The sequence below is a fragment of the Bos javanicus genome, chromosome 19, assembly GCF_032452875.1.
Source record: "Bos javanicus breed banteng chromosome 19, ARS-OSU_banteng_1.0, whole genome shotgun sequence".
NCBI classification, from domain to species: domain Eukaryota; kingdom Metazoa; phylum Chordata; class Mammalia; order Artiodactyla; family Bovidae; genus Bos; species Bos javanicus.
Genome location: NC_083886.1, coordinates 53,846,310 through 53,866,021, shown reverse-complemented (window position 1 = coordinate 53,866,021; position 19,712 = coordinate 53,846,310). Strand labels below are relative to the sequence as shown.

The 19,712-nt window shown below is 42.9% G+C and overlaps 1 protein-coding gene across 1 annotated transcript in view; it reads left to right on the top strand.

Moving 5' to 3' along the window:
- LOC133232783 (E3 ubiquitin-protein ligase RNF213-like) overlaps positions 1-19,712 on the top strand; it is a 129,217-nt gene that overhangs the window by 16,159 nt on the left and 93,346 nt on the right. Inside the window, 4 exon segments of the mRNA XM_061392638.1 lie at positions 12,834-12,956; positions 13,568-13,737; positions 14,280-14,438; positions 14,772-14,974. Coding sequence (XP_061248622.1) covers positions 12,834-12,956; positions 13,568-13,737; positions 14,280-14,438; positions 14,772-14,974 — 655 coding nt within the window.

The window sequence follows — 19,712 nt, the reverse complement described above, 5'->3', positions numbered from 1 at the left end:
AGACTGTTCTATACATCAGTGTCTCTTTTGCTGTCTTGTACACAGGGTTATTGTTAGCATCTTTCTAAATTCCATATATATGCGTTAGTATACTGTATTGGTGTTTTTCTTTCTGGCTTACTTCACTCTGTATAATAGGCTCCAGTTTCATCCACCTCATTAGAACTGATTCAAATGTGTTCTTTTTAATGGCTGAGTAATACTCCATCGTGTATATGTACCACCCCTTTCTTATCCATTCATCTGCTGATGGGCATATAGGTTGCTTCCATGTCCTGGCTATTATAAACAGTGCTGTGATGAACATTGGGGTACACGTGTCTCTTTCCCTTCTGGTTTCTTCAGTGTGTATGCCCAGCAGTGGGATTGCTGGATCATAAGGCAGTTCTATGTCCAGTTTTTTAAGGAATCTCCACACTGTTCTCCATAGTGGCTGTACTAGTTTGCATTTCCACCAACAGTGTAAGAGGGTTCCCTTTTCTCCACACCCTCTCCAGCATTTATTGCTTGTAGACTTTTGGATCGCAGCCATTCTGACTGGTGTGAAATGGTACCTCATAGTGGTTTTGATTTGCATTTCTCTGATAATGAGTGATGTTGAGCATCTTTTCATGTGTTTGTTAGCCATCTGTATGTCCTATTTGGAGAGATGTCTATTTAGTTCTTTGGCTCATTTTTTGATTGGGTCGTTTATTTTTCTGGAGTTGAGCTGTAGGAGTTGCTTGTATATTTTTGAGATTAGTTGTTTGTCAGTTGCTTCATTTGCTATTATTTTCTCCCATTCTGAGGCTGCCTTTTCACCTTGCTAATAGTTTCCTTTGATGTGCAGAAGGTTTTAAGTTTAATTAGGTCCCATTTGTTTATTTTTGCTTTTATTCCCAATATTCTGGGAGGTGGGTCATAGAGGATCCTGCTGTGATGTATGTCAGAGAGTGTTTTGCCTATGTTCTCCTCTAGGAGTTTTATAGTTTCTGGTCTTACGTTGAGATCTTTAATCCATTTTGAGTTTATTTTTGTGTATGGTGTTAGAAGGTGTTCTAGTTTCATTCTTTTACAAGTGGTTGACCAGATTTCCCAGCACCACTTGTTAAAGAGATTGTCTTTAATCCATTGTATATTCTTGCCTCCTTTGTCAAAGATAAGGTGTCCATATGTGCGTGGATTTATCTCTGGGCTTTCTATTTTTTTCCATTGATCTATATTTCTGTATTTGTGCCAGTACCATACTGTCTTGATAACTGTGGCTTTGTAGTAGAGCCTGAAGTCAGGTAGGTTGATTCCTCCAGTTCCATTCTTCTTTCTCAAGATAGCTTTGGCTATTCGAGGTTTTTTGTATTTCCATACAAATTGTGAAATTATTTGTTCTAGCTCTGTGAAGAATACCGTTGGTAGCTTGATAGGGATTGCATTGAATCTATTAATTGCTTTGGGTAGTATACTCATTTTCACTATATTGATTCTTCCAATCCATGAACATGGTATATTTCTCCATCTATTAGTGTCCTCTTTGATTTCTTTCACCAGTGTTTTATAGTTTTCTATGTATAGGTCTTTAGTTTCTCTAGGTAGATATATTCCTAAGTATTTTATTCTTTCCGTTGCAATGGTGAATGGAATTGTCTCCTTAATTTCTCTTTCTGTTTTCTCATTATTAGTGTATAGGAATGCAAGGGATTTGTGTGTGTTGATTTTATATCCTGCAACTTTACTATAATCATTGATTAGTTCTAGTAATTTTCTGGTGGAGTCTTTAGGGTTTTCTATGTAGAGGATCATGTCATCTGCAAATAGTGAGAGTTTTACTTCTTTTCCAATTTGGATTCCTTTTATTTCTCTTTCTGCTCTGATTGCTGTGGCCAAAACTTCCAAAACTATGTTGAATAGTAATGGTGAAAGTGGGCACCCTTGTCTTGTTCCTGACTTTAGAGGGAATGCTTTCAATTTTTCACCATTGAGGATAATGTTTGCTGTGGGTTTGTCATATATAGTTTTTATTATGTTGAGGTATGTTCCTTCTATTCCTGCTTTCTGGAGAGTTTTTATCATAAATGGATGTTGAATTTTGTCAAGGCTTTCTCTGCATCTATTGAGATAATCATATGGTTTTTATTTTTCAATTTGGTAATGTGGTGTATTACATTGATTGATTTGCGGATATTGAAGAATCCTTGCATCCCTGGGATAAAGCCCACTTGGTCATGGTGTATGATCTTTTTAATGTGTTGTTGGATTCTGATTGCTAGAATTTTGTTAAGGATTTTTGCATCTATGTTCATCAGTGATATTGGCCTGTAGTTTTCTTTTTTTGTGGGATCTTTGTCAGGTTTTGGTATTAGGGTGATGGTGGCCTCATAGAATGAGTTTGGAAGTTTACCTTCCTCTGCAATTTTCTGGAAGAGTTTGAGCAGGATAGGTGTTAGCTCTTCTCTAAATTTTTGGTAGAATTCAGCTGTGAAGCCGTCTGGACCTGGGCTTTTGTTTGCTGGAAGATTTTTGATTACAGTTTCAATTTCCGTGCATGTGATGGGTCTGTTAAGATTTTCTATTTCTTCCTAGTCCAGTTTTGGAAAGTTGTACTTTTCTAAGAATTTGTCCATTTCTTCCACGTTGTCCATTTTATTGGCATATAATTGTTGATAGTAGTCTCTTATGATCCTTTGTATTTCTGTGTTGTCTGTTGTGATCTCTCCAGTTTCATTTCTAATTTTATTGATTTGATTTTTCTCCCTTTGTTTCTTGATGAGCCTGGCTAATGGTTTGTCAATTTTATTTATCCTTTCAAAGAACCAGCTTTTGGCTTTGTTGATTTTTGCTATGGTCTCTTTTATTTCTTTTGCATTTATTTCTGCCCTAATTTTTAAGATTTCTTTCCTTCTACTAACCCTGGGGTTCTTCATTTCTTCCTTTTCTAGTTGCTTTAGGTGTAGAGTTAGGTTATTTATTTGACTTTTTTCTTGTTTCTTGAGGTATGCCTGTATTGCTATGAACTTTCCCCTTAGGACTGCTTTTACAGTGTCCCATAGGTTTTGGGTTGTTGTGTTTTCATTTTCATTCATTTCTATGCAAATTTTGATTTCTTTTTTGATTTTTTCTGTGATTTGTTGGTTATTCAGCAGCGTGTTGTTCAGGCTCCATATGTTGGAATTTTTAATAGTTTTTCTCCTGTAATTGAGATCTAATCTTACTGCATTGTGGTCAGAAAAGATGCTTGGAATGATTTCTATTTTTTTGAATTTACCAAGGCTAGATTTATGGCCCAGGATGTGATCTATCCTGGAGAAGGTTCTATGTGCGCCTGAGAAAAAGGTGAAATTCATTGTTTTGGGATGAAATGTCCTATAGGTATCAATTAGGTCTAACTGGTCTATTGTATCGTTTAAAGTTTGTGTTTCCTTGTATCTTCTGTTTAGTTGATCTATCCATAGGTGTGAGTGGGGTATTAAAGTCTCCCACTATTATTGTGTTATTGTTAATTTCTCCTTTCATACTTGTTAGCATTTGTCTTACATACTGTGGTGCTTCTGTGTTGAGTGCATATATATTTATAATTGTTATATCTTCTTTTTGGATTGATCCTTTGATCATTATGTAGTGACCATCTTTGTCTCTTTTCACAGCCTTTGTTTTAAAGTCTATTTTATCTGATATGAGTATTGCTACTCCTGCTTTCTTTGGTCCCTATTTGCATGGAAAATCTTTTTCCAGCCCTTCACTTTCATTCTGTACGTGTCCCCTGTTTTGAGGTGGGTCTCTTGTAGACAACATATGTATGGGTCTTGTTTTTGTATCCATTCAGCCAGTCTTTGTCTTTTGGTTGGGGCATTCAACCGATTTACGTTTAAGGTAATTACTGATAAGTATGATCCCGTTGCCATTTACTTTATTGTTTTGGGTTCGAGTTTTTACACCATTTTTGTGTTTCCTGTCTAGAGAGTATCCTTTAGTATTTGTTGGAGAGCTGGTTTGGTGGTGCAGAATTCTCTCAGCTTTTGCTTGTCTGAAAAGCTTTTGATTTCTCCTTCATACTTGAATGAGATCCTTGCTGGGTGCAATAATCCAGGCTGTAGGTTATTTTCTTTCATCATTTTAAGTATGTCCTGCCATTCCCTCCTGGCTTGAAGATTTTCTATTGAAAGATCAGCTGTTATCCTTATGGGAATTCCCTTGTGTGTTATTTGTTGTTTTTCCCTTGCTGCTTTTAATATTTGTTCTTTGTGTTTGACCTTTGTTAATTTGATTAATATATGTCTTGGGATGTTTCACCTTGGGTTTATCCTGTTTGGGACTCTCTGGGTTTCTTGGACTTGGGTGATTATTTCCTTCCCCATTTTAGGGAAGTTTTCAACTATTATCTCCTCAAGTATTTTCTCATGGTCTTTCTTTTTGTCTTCTTCTTCTGGGACCCCTATGATTTGAATGTTGTAGCGTTTAATATTGTCCTGGAGGTCTCTGAGATTGTCCTCATTTCTTTTAATTCATTTTTCTTTTGTCCTCTCTGATTCATTTATTTCTGCCATTCTATCTTCTAATTCACTAATCCTATCTTCTGCCTCTGTTATTCTACTATTTGTTGCCTCCAGAGTGTTTTTAATTTCATTTATTGCATTATTCATTATATATTGACTCTTTTATTTCTTCTAGGTCCTTGTTAAACCCTTCTTGCATCTTCTCAATCCTTGTCTCCAGGCTATTTATCTGTGATTCCATTTTGATTTCAAGATTTTGGATCAATTTTACTATCATTATTTGGAATTCTTTATCAGGTAGATTCCCTATCTCTTCCTCTTTTGTTTGGTTTGGTGGGCATTTATCCTGTTCCTTTTTCTGCTGGGTATTCCTCTGTCTCTTCATCTTGTTTAAATTGCTGATTTTGGGGTGTCCTTTCTGTATTCTGGCAGTTTGTGGAGTTCTCTTTATTGTGGCGTTTCCTCGCTGTGTGTGGGTTTGTACAGGTGGCTTGTCAAAGTTTCCTGGTTAGGGAAGCTTGTGTTGGTGTTCTGGTGGGTGGAGCTGTATTTCTTCTCTCTGGAGTGCAATGAAGTGTCCAGTAATGAGTTATGAGATGTCTATGGTTTTGGGGTGACTTTGGACAGCCTGTATCTTGAAGCTCAGGGCTGTGTTCCTTTGTTGTTGGAGAATTTGCTTGGTATGTCTTGCCCTGAAACTTGTTGGCCCTTGTGTGGTGCTTGGTTTCAGTGTCGGTATGGAGGCGTTTGATGAGCTCCTGTCAATTAATGTTCCTTGGAGTCAGGAGTTCCTTGGAGTCAGGGTTTGGATTTAAGCCTCCTGCTTCCAGTTATTGGTCTTATTTTTACAGTAGTTTCAAAACTTCTCCTTCTATACAGCACCATTGATAAAACATCTACGTTAAAGATGAAAAGTTTCTCTACCGTGAGGGTCACCCAGAGAGGTCCACAGCGTTACATGGAGAAGAGAAGAGGGAGGAGGGAGTTAGAGGTGACCCGAATGAGATGAGGTGGAATCAATAGTGGAGAGAGTGGGCTAGGCAATAATCACTTCCTTATGCGCACTCCACAACTGGACTGCTCAGAGATGTTCACGGAGTTATACAGAGAAGAGAAGATGGAGGAAGGAGACAGAGGTGGCCAGAGGATAAAAGGGGGTAATGAAAAGGAGGGAGACAGGTCCAGCCAGTAATCAGTTCCCTAAGTTTTCTCCACTGTCTGGAACACACAGAAATTCACAGAGTTGGGTAGAGTAGAGAGGGGTTAGGGAGGAGACACAGGCGACCTGGTGGAGAAAAAGGAGAGTCCAAAGGGAGAGAGAGCAGTTAAGCCAGTAATCTTGCTCCCTAGTGATAAATGGGTACTGAAGATTGGGTTCTTAAAGGTACAAAATTGGTAACAAATACATAAAAGCAAAAATTAAAAATCTAGAGTAGAGTTTGGAATTTTAAAAATATGATGTTAAACAAAAGAAGAAGGAAAAGAAAGAGGGAAAAAAACGAACAAACAAAAACAAACAAGGTCGCGAAAATTATAAAGAAAATATAGGTACAAAATTGATAACTAATACCAAAAAGCAAAAGTTAAAAATCTAGAGTTTGGAATTTCAAAAATACAATGTTAAAAAAAAGAAGAAGAAAAATAAGGAGAGAAAAACAAACAAACAAACAAAAACAAACAATGTCACAAAAATTATAAAGAAAACACAGGTACAAAATTGATATCAAATACCAAAAAGCATAAATTAAAAATCTAGAGTAGAGTTTGGAATTTCAGATATACAATGTTATATAAAAGAAGAAGAGAAAGAAACAGAGGGAAAAAAAGTCACAGAAATTATAAAAAAAACTATAGGTACAAAATTGATAACAGATACCAAAAAGCTAAAATTAAAAATCTAGAGTAGAGTTTGGAATTTCAAAAATACAATGTTAAAGAAAAGAAGAAGGGGGGAAAAAAGGGTCAAAAAATTATTAAAAATATATATATGAAGTTTGCTGAAGAAAAGAAAAAAAAATAGGGTCTTTTTTTTTTTTTTTTTTTGCAAAGTAATAGGTTATAAAAGTGAAAATTAAAGGACTTAAAATTTTTTTTAAAAATTTAAAAAAAAAAAGGAAGAAAGAATGATCGTAAAAATAGTAAAAATATATCAAGGACTTTCTCTGGTTTTGTTGTGAGTATTATGGGTTCAGCTCATTTTTGGCTAGTTCCTTGGTCCGACTTTAATTTCTCAAGATCTATAGGCCCCTTCCTATGTAGTCGGTAGTAACCACAGGGTTTTAATCTATTGCCTGTAGCTTCCAAGGCGGTTCCCTCTGTTATAGCTTTTTCTGTTTGCTGGACTCTTCGGTGTCTGGTTTCCGCCCTGACACAAAGGGGACGGTGGAGGACACTTTTTTTTTTTTTTCTTTTTAGGCTCACTTGTTCAGTTGCGCTGTGGGGAGGGAGGGAGGGATGCTGCAAACAAGTAACACTGGCGTGTGCTCGCAGTGCCTCAGCCACACTGGGTCTGCCCCCGCTCAGGGCGCGTGTAGCCTCCCTGCCCACAATGCTCAGGCTCTAGGTTGCTCCGCCGGGAACCATCCGTGGCCGGCCCTGGGCTGCCTGCACCTCCCAGGTCCAAGCCGCTCAGGTTCAGGCACTTGGGTAGTCCTCAGAGGCACAGACTCGGTTGGGCCTGTGTTTTGTGCCCTTCCCAGGTCCGAGCAGCTCAGGTGATGAGGTGTTTAGCGAGCGCGATTGCTGTGACTTATCGCCTCCCCGCCGCTTGGTTATCTAGGGGTACAACTGGCGCACCTTCTCAGGGAGATGTTGACCGTCCAGACCCCCAAGAAGTTTTAGTTAGCAAAGAAGCCTGCTTACAGTTTTATAGATAATGTCTCTCTGGGGCTGCGATTGCCCCCTCTGGCTCTGGCTGCGTGTCACTGGAGGGGGAAGGTCTGCAGCCGGCTATCTCTGTTCAGTCCTTTGTTCCGTGCGCGGGCCTGGCGGTGTCTTAGGTTAGGGCTGGCTTTTCGCGTGGTAGATATCCCACAGTCTGGTTTGCTAGCCCAGATTATTTCACTCAGACAGCGCTCAGGGTATTCAGGCCAGGTCCTTAACTCTAAGCGATGCAGCCCGCACCGCGCCTCCCTGCCCAGCCCCCGCTTGCTAATGGTGTGTGTAGGCATCTGCACTGCTTCTCCGCTGGGGGAGTTACCTTAGGGCTCGCAATCTGCGAGTTTTAATTGTTTATTTATTTTTTCTCCCTGTTATGTTGCCCTCTGTGCTTCCAAAGCTCGGCACAGATTTGGCAGTGAGAAGGTTTCCTGATGTTTGGAAACTTCTCTCTTTTTAAGACTCCCTTCCCGGGACGGAACTCCGTCCCTCCCTCTTTTGTCTCTTTTTTTTGTCTTTTATATTTTTTCCTACCTCCTTTTGAAGACTTGGGTTGCTTTTCTGGGTGCCTGATGTCCTCTGCCGGCATTCAGAAGTTGTTCTGTGGAATTTACTCGGCTTTTAAATGCTCTTTTGATGAATTTGTGGGGGATAAAGTGTTCTCCCCGTCCTATTCCTCCGCCATCTTGGCTCCTCCCCCCAAACTCATTTAAAAGTTTTAATTAAAAGTTTTAATTGTTGTTGTTTAGTCACTAAGTTGTGTCCAATTCTTTTGGAACCTCATGGACTTTAACCCAATAGGCTCCTCTGTTCATGGGATTTCCCAGGCAAGAATACCAGAGTGGGTTGCTATTTCCTTCTCCAGGGGATCTTTCTGACCCAAGGATCAAACCTGTGTCTCCTATTTCTCCTGCATTGACAGGCAGATTCTTTACTACTGAGCCACTAGGGAAGCCCTAATTAAATATCACACCCACCTTTAAGGGTATTTATAACAGATGCAGGGTTAACTAAGTGAATACTCATACCCTACCATCCATCGTCAACATGGACATCAGCAGAACTTTTGGGGTCTCCTCCTAACAGCCTCCATCCACTGCCCATACCCAGAGGTCGGGTTGCATGTCTGTGTGCATTCCCAATCAGTAATGTTTAGTTTTAGTGTACATATTCCTTACTAATGAGGTCAAAATGACAGACCACAATAATTAGGAATACATAACTATGTAACATGCCTATATAAACTTGACTTTTGTCAAGGGAAACTTTAAACTTTAGCCTCAAGCTTTGTTATGGCAAGCGTGCCAGTAGTTTGAGATCTGCCAACATCCCAGACCTGCCTGTAAATCTGTGAGGAGGGCGGGCCATCAAGCAGCCCCATAGACGTGTGTTAAGAGAACTAAGTTACCAGATGTACGCTGAGATAACTAATTGCCTGTACAAAATCTAGACCTTATTCTAAGTATTTTGAAGCAGTTTATAAAAAGCATAGTCGAATAGAGAGAAGAGAAGAAAGTGAGGCAAAGAGGCGAAACAGAAATTGTGAATCAGAAGTCAGAACCCTTTGTTCTTGGATCTGATCATAGAGAGACCCAACTGAGGAGGATGGGAGTCCCAGTGGCAGAGGGAACATGGTGGTGCTGCAGGGAGAGACGACTTTCTGAGGAATTTATATAATGAGATAGAAGCATTTAGGTACCTACCAGTGCTCAGGGATTGTTCTAGACACTGTGGATGTAGCAGTGAAGAAAACAGAGACTTCCTTCCTGGAGGGAAGAGAAAATAAAAGGCATGTTTAGTTGATGGTTGCTACAGAAGGAAATAAAGCAAGTACAGGGCTGCGAAGGTTTACTTTCCTACCGGGGGTGCCCAGGTGGTCTGCCAAGGGGTGTGGGGTAGAGGACAAAGTGACGGAGGTGTCTGGGGAGAGAGGGAACCTGAAGCCGGAGGCGCCCTGATTGTGTGACTAGTGATGACTGGAGAGGCCAGGGTTACAGCTCCCAGGAGGAGGGGCCATGTCTGAAGGGCAGCAGGGGAGATAGAAGGAGCAAGGGGAGAAAGTGGCCCTGAGCCTGCCTTGTGGGGCAGGGCAGGCAGGTTTGAGGAGGTTCAGAATTGGCTAATGTGAATGCTCTTGGTGGACTTTGGGGTGTAGGGTAGTCTAGATTGCCCTGTGGTGATTTGGAGCTGGAAATGTTGGCTTGGAAGGAGAGTTTGATAAAGGAGGTGGGCGGTGGGTGCAGGGAGGAGCTCCGTGTTGGTTGATTGGCAGATGAAAGATGTGCTTGTGGGGAGTCACCACCTCTCTCTGGGTATTAGTAACCCTGGGAGGGGCAGTCTCTCCAGGATGAGCAAGGTCCCCCCAAATGCCAAAACATCCTAAAGTACAGAAGGTAAAAACAGGATTGATGCTGGAGGCCAGGGCAGGACTAGGGTGGGATGAGGTTGACAGACAGTGAGGGCCAGCCACGCAGGGTCTTCTGGCCAAGCATAAGCTTTGATTCTGGGTGGGCAGGTCAACCTAGAAGGCAGCCCATGGCTGTGGCCATGTTTAGATGCACAGGTCCCGGAAATCTTTGCTGACTGCATGAAACTACCTTATTGGCTCTCAATGACTTTTGGACTCAACCTGAACCTCTTCTTTGGGAAGCCTCCCAGTCCTTCCAGTATGCTAAAACCATTTGTTTTTAGTCTTTTTATCCAATTAAACATCAGGTTTGTGGGGGAGGAACATGTCTTACTTTCTTATTCCTTGTGCTTAGGACAGAGTTCCAGGTTCCTTTTGTTAAATCAGCATGGAACTAAGTGACTTAATTTAAGCCAGCCTCACACTCAAAAAGGAGGAGATTCTGCAAAGGGCTTGGGGCCTTGGGGTCTGCACACAGCTTCTTGCTCGTCTGACCTGTGGTTCCTAGTGAGGCTGCATGTCAGGACCACCAGGAAAGCTAATGGAGATGCTGGTGCCTAGGCCCCCAGACCTGTCAGATGAGTCGGGTGCCAGGGTTGGGGAGCTGCTTGGCGTTAGCTCTCAGAGCAAGCCTGGACTGGCAGCAGCACCATGGAAATGCAGAACCTGAAATTCCCCCAGATGTGCTGAGTCACCATCAGTATGTTGGCAAGATCTTCAGCGATCTATATGCCCTGGAAGTTGGGGATGTGACCACCTTGAATGATCTTGCTTAAGCTTCTTTCTACCACAGTGTTAGCTGGTGTCGATGTCAGACTGGGAAATTGCCATTCAGGGCAGTCTATGGGCTGTGTTGCTTGTTTCAAGCAGATGGGCTGGAAGTTTGGTCAGGTTTTTTGGAGAAAATCTGGAAGCTGACCCAGAACCAGGCTGCCCCACCCCACGTGCAAATAAACCCCAAGGTCTTCAATCTCCCTCTCCCGAGGACTGAGTCCAGGCAAGGGGCAAGACACTAAGCTCTGGGCCTACACTGGGCTTCAGTGGCAGGGAGGGTCACAGGTTACTGGCACTTAATGAACTAATCAATATTTGCAGCAAAGCAGGATCCCCATGCATGCAGGGCATCCAGCCCCTTGGGGTCCTCGCAGGGGCCTGCCACAACTGCTTCTACAAGCTTGTCTCTGATTCTGAAGCTGAGGATTCTTGCCTTTGAGTGAGGATCTGCAGGCAGAGGTATAACATGCCAGTGAAAGTGCAGGAAGGAACAACTTAGCCTTCTGCTCATTTTTGCATCTCTATTTTGTCTGTAATACACACCATGTAAGAGTGTAACATGTTGGGCCTGTGCATACTTTCTAACATTTGAAAGCCATCTTTATAGGGCCCTCCCATTGGAAGGTATTCCACATGAGGGTTTCAGCTTGGATTGGGCAAAGCAAAGTGTGTGACCATCACTGCTCCCCACTTGTCCCTCAACTCTGTTCACCACCCCCATTCACTTTGTGCTCAGTTTCTTTCTTTCCAAGAGAGAGGAATGGCAGATATATGTAAGGTGGTGAAAGACTGCCTGTGCAAACTGTGAATGACACTGTGATTTGTGGCCTCCAGAGGAGAGGAATTCGATCTGTGGCCAGAGACGAGGCTTGATCACTCAGCGCTTTTGTGTAGTAAAGTTTTATTAAAGTATAAAAAGAGAGAAAGCTTCTGACATAGACATCAGAAGGGGGCAGAAAGAGTGACCTCCTTGCTAGTTTTTAGCAAGGATTTTTATACCTGTTAGCAAAGCTGCTAATTAAAGAAATGCCTCAAAACTGAGATAATTGCACCAGGCCCCTCACCCGCAACACAGATTTTTAGATAGCATTGGCACTAGGTGAATCATCCCAGGCCATAACACAGTTGACATGAATCTGGAAGAAAGGCAGATTTCCAAGCAAATATGTAGTTCACTAACATAGTTGAAGGAATTATTTTCATAAGAAAAATGCATTAGGTTAGCTCAAAGTTTGAGATAAAGTTCAGGCTGATCCAGGTGTCGCCATGACAACCCAGAATTAAAAGAAACTTGCTTTAATTTTGTGTAGAGAAGGAAAAAAATAAATGTTTGCCACTTGCAGTTTATTTCCTCCTGCTGTTTGGGGACCTCTGGCCTCTCTACCAAGGGTGTTAACACTCTTAGTGGTTTGGTTGAGCTACACTTGATGTATTTCAGAAATTGAAAGGAAATTGAAGGAAAACTTTGGTGAGAGTACAGAAAACCTGAGAAACAAAATGAGTGTCTCTTTTTCTGTTTAGCGGCGTAGAAGGAGTAAAAGGAAGAAAAGGAATTGGAAGAATGCTTCCACATCTGCAGAGCTGGATTCCTTGTCCCCATCCTCATTGGAGCCCTGTAGTCTGAGTTCTCTTGCAAACCCTGGGCTTCAGGACACAGCTCCATGCCAAAGCCCAGCTCAGCAGTGTAGACCCACTCACCAGTCAGGCAAGCCTCCAAGTGTGGGCAAAATACCCCTGGAGGCTATGGGGCACCCTCTGCAAGGTGAGGCTGCAGGAGAGGCAGAAGCAGCCATGGGTGCTGAGTCTCTGAGCAGCCCGGCACCTCAGGACCAGACTCTGGCAGGAGCCCTCCCAGAAGGGAATGACCACCACTCCCTGAGCCCCTTCAAGGGTGAAGATCTCCCCACTTCTGCCAGTGAAGGCTCTCCTAGGGAGAAGGATACTGCCCAGGAGCTCCTGCTGCCTGAGCCAAGGTGGACACCTCCAAGCCCAGAAAAGATCTGCAGACCATCAGGCAGCTGGCCAGGGCTCCTGCCTCTGGGGTGAATTTGATGCCCAGGATTGGCCTGCCATGTCTCAACACCTTGCTGTGCAGTGCAGTTCTGACAACACTTCACTGTCTGGGAAGGGAGTCCACTGGGACTCGCTTCTTGGGAGGGGGGCTGTGGGAGGGGCTATCCCTCTACCCTGAGCTGCTGACCCCTGTTCCTGGGCTGGTGGCAGAGGCTGACCCTTATGCCATTGAGTTCAAGTTTCCCTGTGCATTTTGTCATTTTGGCCCTGATGTTTTGGAGCTTTATTTCTTCCAGGCAAGTGATGCTGCAGCTGAGTCAGCTGTTTCAGTGAAAGGAGTTGGGAAAGATGTTAAAGATAAGACTGAGGAAATGAAGGAGCCACCCACAAGCGTCCCTGCTTCCCGAAACCACCGCCAGGTAAAGCGTCTCATGCCTGCCTGGTCGCCTCTCCAGGACACCCTCCCCATCCTTGCTGTCCATCCCATGGGCTGCTCCTTTTAGTCCCATTCCTTCCGCAGCTTAATCATTTGGTGAATATGTGTTAGGTGCTGGGGATATAGCCATGAATGAGACCAGTTTCTGCCTTTGGGAGCTCACATTCTAGTGGGGAGAAAGACATGCAAAGCCAGACTGTGTGAACTTCCCTGGAGAGAAGTAGGGCAAGGGACTGAGGTGGGTGCCAGTCAGGGCCTCTCCAAGGAGAACTGAAAGAGTGACAGGCAAGCCACGTGCCTATCTGGGGACATGCAAAGGCCCCAAGGGAGAGTGTGGTGGGCTTGTTTAGGGGGCAGCAGGAAATCTGCTTCTCCCAAGAGCAGATGAAGGGAAGAGAGGCCTGGGTTGGGGCTGGAGTTGACAAGGTTGGCTCCAAGGAGTCCAAGGCTCCCCTGTGGTGGGTGGACCAGAAGCCGTTTAAAGGTTCTGAGCAGGGAAGGGATGTGACCAGTCTGGCAATTGTGACAAGCGTCCTATGTTGGGAGCAAGCATGGAGCCTGGTCTAAAGGTTGGGGTTTGGGTGCCTGTTCCAGGAAATTGCAACCAAGGACCAGACAGCTCTTCCTGGAGGGAAAACAGGTGAAAATGAGAAAGCCAAGCCAAAGGACCTGAAGAGGCCAGAGGGGAATAACGGAAATAATGCAGCCCCTGTGAAAAATGAGAAGGAGCAAAGGAACCAGAGCACACAGCGAGCTAAGGAGAGGTGGGTGCAACTGGCTCAGGAAAGTGCAGGCCTGGCCCCCACCCAGCACTGGGGCTGGAAAGGGCCATGCCACCCCAGAGGAGATTCCCAGGCTGCCTTTTTGTTGATTCTCAGGGCAAAGGGCAATGCTCAGAAGGTAGGCAGGGGAGGGGCATCTGTCCCAATTCCTTACTCAGTTGAAATTCTGCTATTACACAGTCCCTGAGGTCTCCCAGAGGCAGCCTGGGCCTTACAGAAGTCAGGAGAGAGACAGTCATGCCCCAGAGTACTCAGTCACCCCCTCCCACCCCCCCTCTTTGGAGCTGAGCAGAGATCACCCCACCCTGTGCCCACTGTCCTCCTCCACCATAGAGGGAGAGCCAAGGGGACCCACATGGTGGGCAGTCTATCTGAAGTGTGGGCTCTCTTGCACTTTGCTAGGGTGTGTGTTAGTGCATGCCCAGAAACAAGATTGTGTGTGCACATGTGTGCCTGCATGTGTGTGTGGGCAGGGAGTAGAGAGACCAGATCTAATCAGTGTTTTCTTCTGTGATCTTCCCCAGCCTGCTGAGCTCCATGGAAGGAATCATGGTGTACTTCCATGCAATTATTTCTAAACATTTTGAATTCAACCCCCATCAACACAAAGTATTTGTCAGGGGTGGAAAAGAATTTGGGGAACCTGCATGGAGTCATAATGTTTGCGAGATGCACTACAGCAAGTGAGTATATCCCAGTTGGCCCATAAGGAAATGGATAGAACGTTCAGTCTTTGAAATATATTGAAATCATAATTTTGATCAAGCTGGTTAATTGTTAGAAGCTCTGGGAGATGAATATTAAAAAAACCTCTTCCTTATAATGCAATTCTTTGTCATACTTCATCTTGGTCTTCTTTATGTCTCTGTGTGGAAACCAAGCCTTGTTCTAGAAGCATGCTCTCAGTCAGCATATATTTACAGCTTTGGGTCTGCACCCCATGTTGTGTTTGAGAAGAATGAAAATTTCTGGGAGAGGATTTTCAGATAACTCACTGCTGTCCTGTTTATTCACAGAGATTTACATGAGAACGGGTCCCTCATTGAAGGCAGCACCACCATTTCCAAGCAGCACGTGGATAAACCCATTCCTTACAAGTACATCATCTGCAAAGGCAAGAACTCTGAGGAGTATGAGTTCATCTACACAAGTCAGCAGAAGAAAGGCGAGTACGTGAACCGCTGTCTGCGAGTAAAGTCTTCCCTTCTGGACTCTGGAGGTAAGCCGAAGTCTGGACTCTTGATCAATCAGCCTCTGAGGCTGGACCTTCCTTCCTGGGGAACAAAGGCTTTCCTTGACCTCTGTGGGTCCTCTTTGCTTGGCATTAGCCCTGCCCTACCTCCTGGCTCTATGTTTCCTAAACCTGAGCTTGAAAGCATTTTTCTGATCAGTTTAGCTTAACCACTCACAAGAGTAAACAAGGTAGTGGATGTTTTCTAAGGGAAAGGAGAGAGGGTGGATCCGCTAAGAAGTGAGGGGACTGGGGCATGGAGAGGCAGCACGGAGCAGGGGCAAGGGCATGGGAAGCAGGGCTGCCAGGCAGGACAGAAGACCTTTCCAGGTTTTCAAATGACAACTGTGAATAAGACATCCATCAGAAGCTATCAAGTGGTGGGCCAGATCCACTACTCGCTGCTGTCTGTCATCATTGTCGCTCTTCTGCTGCTGCTGCTAAGTCACGTCAGTCGTGTCTGACTCTATGCCACCCCACAGATGGCAGCCCACCAGGCTCCCGTCCCTGGGATTCTCCAGGCAAGAATACTGAAGTGGGTTGCCATTTCCTTCTCCAATGCATGAAAGGGAAAAGTGAAAGTCAAGTCGCTCAGTCGTGTCCGACTCTTCACGACCCCATGGACTGTAGCCTGCCAGGCTCCTCCGTCCATGGGATTTCCCAGGCAAGAGTACTGGAGTGGGGTGCCATTGCCTTCTCCCTGTCACTCTTCTATTTACTTTTTATACCCTTATTCTCCTTTTCTCTTTCTATTCTTGTCTGTATCTAATTCTTTTCTCTGTGATCTTTTCCCCTCCTTGTATGCACTGTGTGTGTGGTACTTGTGTGTGTGTTTTGTGTGTCCATACATGGCATGTGTTGTATATAGAGAGTCTATATGGGTTCTACTTTTAGGAACTTCTCAGATCTTCTTTGTAGCTGAATTCCTGGTCTGTCATAAACATCACATGTATCCTCAGAAAGTATGGATAATCAATTTTGTAGACTCAAAAACTGTACCTATATTTATTACATTAAAATTAATGATAATGAATGAAAATCACTGTCGTGTCTGACTCTTTGTGACCCCATGGACTGTATAGTCCCTGGAATTTTCCAGGCCAGAATACTGGAATGAGTAGCCTTTCCCTTGTCCACGGGGTCTTTCCAACCCAGGGATTGAACCCAGGTCTCTCGCATTGCAGGCAGATTCTTTACCAGCTAAGCCACAAGGGAAGCCCAAGAGTATTGGAGTGGGTAACTTATCCCTTCTCCAGGGAATCTTCCCTACCCAGGAATCGAACCAGGGTCTCCTGCATTGCAGGCAGATTCTTTACCAACTGAGCTATCTGGGAAGCCCAGATTAAAATTAAAATCTTTGTTTAAAAAGATTGATCTGTCAGCTTTTGAGAGAGATGTGTCAGTCTGTCACCAAGACCAGGTGCTTTATTTTGTTTATTTGTTTTTTTGGGGTGCATAAAGCAGTTTTATTATATTCATTACTTCTGTGGGTTAGTAGTTTGGATGGAGCACAGCAGGGCTGGCTGGATTCTGCTCTCTGATGTCTGGGGCCTCAGCTAGGCAGGACTGAAAGCTGGGAGTGACTTGATGGCTGGGTTTGGAGTCATCTGGAAGGGTATTTTCCATTGATGCTGCCCGTGGCTGGGATCTCTGTTGCAGTAAAGGTCAATGGGACAGGAGCTTGATTATTTTGAACTGGCCCAGAGACAGAGAAGAAACTAAGAGTCATGCCCTCTTCTTAAATGTACCCAAGTGTTGACTCGACTGCCTTTGCAAGACTCTCTTCTTTGTGAGCCGATCCCAGAGTCCGTCCTTCCACTTCCTGGATGATCCAAACTGGCTCTTTCCGTACTTGAGATGACCCCTCATTAGACAAGAGCTGGTGTTGATCTAGTCTTTGCAGAAGACATGGTAGTGACTTGGGATGGCAGGTCCCATTTGCTCTTACTTAAGAAGCACTGCCATAGTCACTTCAGATTTACCTGGTTGGATCCTGCTACTTAAGCTGTCAAATCAGATAGATTTCTTTTTTTTTTCTTTAAACAGAAGCAGTCATTTTAAAGTCCATTAAAAAGATTTTCTCTCCCTCTTTATTCCTTCCCTTTTTCATTTTTTCTCTCTTTTATTGAAGCGTATTTTAATTTTTGTGTTACTTTTGGGCAACAGCAAACTGGTTCAGTTTTATACACATATATATATGATATATATCAGATTCATATATATGATATATATATATAAAAGATTCTTTCCCATTACAGCTTATTACAAGATATTGAATATAGTTCCCTGTGCTATACAGTAAATCTTTATTTTCTATGTTTTATTTTTATTTATTTATTTTATTAATCAATTTAATTTAATTTATTTTAAGCAAAATATATTTATTTTATTTCTATGTTTATTTTCTTTTTCTTTTTTTTTAAGAAGAAGTTATGATTTTATTCAAAAGGCAATGAAAAGTCATTTCATGATACAATACATGAAAATTTCCTCATAAAATGTCAAGCATACAGTAAGTGCTCCATAAATGTCTCTCCCTAATGTGAAGTGAAAGAGTAAGTCTAGTGTGTCCTTTATCCTTTTTAGGAATTTATTTTATTTCCTGGACAATGGCTAACCACATCTGGATGTTTTCTTTTTTTTTTTTACTTTACAATATTGTATTGGTTTTGCCATACATCAACATGAATCTGCCACGGGTGTACCCGTGTTCCCCATCCTGAATCCCCCTCCTACCTCCCTCCCCATACCATCCCTCTGGGTCGTCCCAGTGCACTAGCCCCAAGCATCCTGTATCCTGCATCAAACCTGGACTGGCAATTAGTTTCTTATATGATATTATATGTGTTTCAATGCCATTCTCCCAAATCATCCCACCCTCTCCCTCTCCCACAGAGTCCAAAAGACTGTTCTATACATCTGTGTCTCTTTTGTTGTCTCGCATACAGGGTTATTGTTACCATCTTTCTAAATTCCATATATATGCGTTAGTATACTGTATTGGTGTTTTTCTTTCTGGCTTACTTCACTCTGTATAATAGGCTCCAGTTTCATCCACCTCATTAGAACTGATTCAAATGTATTCTTTTTAATGGCTGAGTAATACTCCATTGTGTATATGTACCACCCCTTTCTTATCCATTCATCTGCTGATGGGCATATAGGTTGCTTCCATGTCCTGGCTATTATAAACAGTGCTGTGATGAACATTGGGGTACACGTGTCTCTTTCAATTCTGGTTTCCTCGGTGTGTATGCCCAGCAGTGGGATTGCTGGGTCATAAGGCAGTTCTATTTTCAGCTTTTAAAGGAATCTCCACACTGTTCTCCATAGTGGCTGTACTAGTTTGCATTTCCACCAACAGTGTAAGAGGGTTCCCTTTTCTCCACACCCTCTCCAGCATTTATTGCTTGTAGACTTTTGGATTGCAGCCATTCTGACTGGTGTGAAATGGTACCTCATAGTGGTTTTGATTTGCATTTCTCTGATAATGAGTGATGTTGAGCATCTTTTCTTGTGTTTGTTAGCCATCTGTATGTCCTATTTGGAGAGATGTCTATTTAGTTCTTTGGCTCATTTTTTGATTGGGTTGTTTAATTTTCTGGAATTGAGCTGCAGGAGTTGCTTGTCCAGTTGCTGCACATGGCAATATTTTTTCTTTGCTGATTGCTGAGTAACAGTCCCTCGTGTATATATGCCATGTCTTCTTTATCCATCTGCTGATGGGCACTTAGTTTCCTTTCATGTCTTGGCTATTGTAAATAATGCTACAATGAACACGGAGAGGCGTGTTTTTTTTTTCGAAATAGAGTTTTCATCTTTTTTGGATATACACCCAGGAGTGGGATTGTTGTGATTGCTGAATCATATTGTAGCTCTATTTTTACTTTTATTGAGGAAACTCCATACTGTTTTCCAAGGTGGCTGTACCAATTTACATTCCCTTCAATAGCATAGGAGGGTTCCCTTTGCTCCACACCCTCTCCAGAATTTGGTATTTGTAGTCTTTTGGATGATGTCCATTCTGATCAGTGTGTGGTGATGCCTTATTGTAGTATTGTAGTTTTGATTTGCATTTCTCTAATAATTAGTGATGATGAGCTTCTTTTCATGTGCATGTTAGCCATCTGTATGTCTTCTTTGGATAAGTGTCTTTTTAGTCTTCTCCCATTTTTTGATTGGCTTTTTAAAAATATTGAGTTATATAAGCTGTTTCATTAAACAGATTTTTAAGTTGGAGAGTAACTCAGAATTTCCAAGCAATTTTATTTTCAGATACTTTCTTAAGCATGATATTGTTTTAAATAGTGTTTTTCAATGATTATATTTTGCAAGCTTAAAAGAATATGAGTGTTAGAGCTTTTCCTTCCTTGCTGCAAAGGCCCTCAGGCACCTTGGTTACTTCTTGGTATAGGCTCTTCTATTTAGATGTCCTGTTGGTAGGCTGACCTTAGAGCTCTCTGGGAGATGATAACTAGATCGGTTAGGTTAAGTCAGGAGTTTGAAGCAGCTAGGAGGTGAGTCATAGTAACTGATAGAAGGGCTAGGAAGGCCAGGGACGGACTCTGGTGGGTTCTGAGGGTCTGGAGGTCACTTCTTGAGCCCAGGTGGGGAAGTGCCCCAGCCCCTCATCATCCATGTAGGTGCTTTGTACGGAGTGTCTGGAAGGCAGTAGAATTATGTTGATTGAGAAAAGTTTTGTAATTTACTCCATTTGGTGCGATGG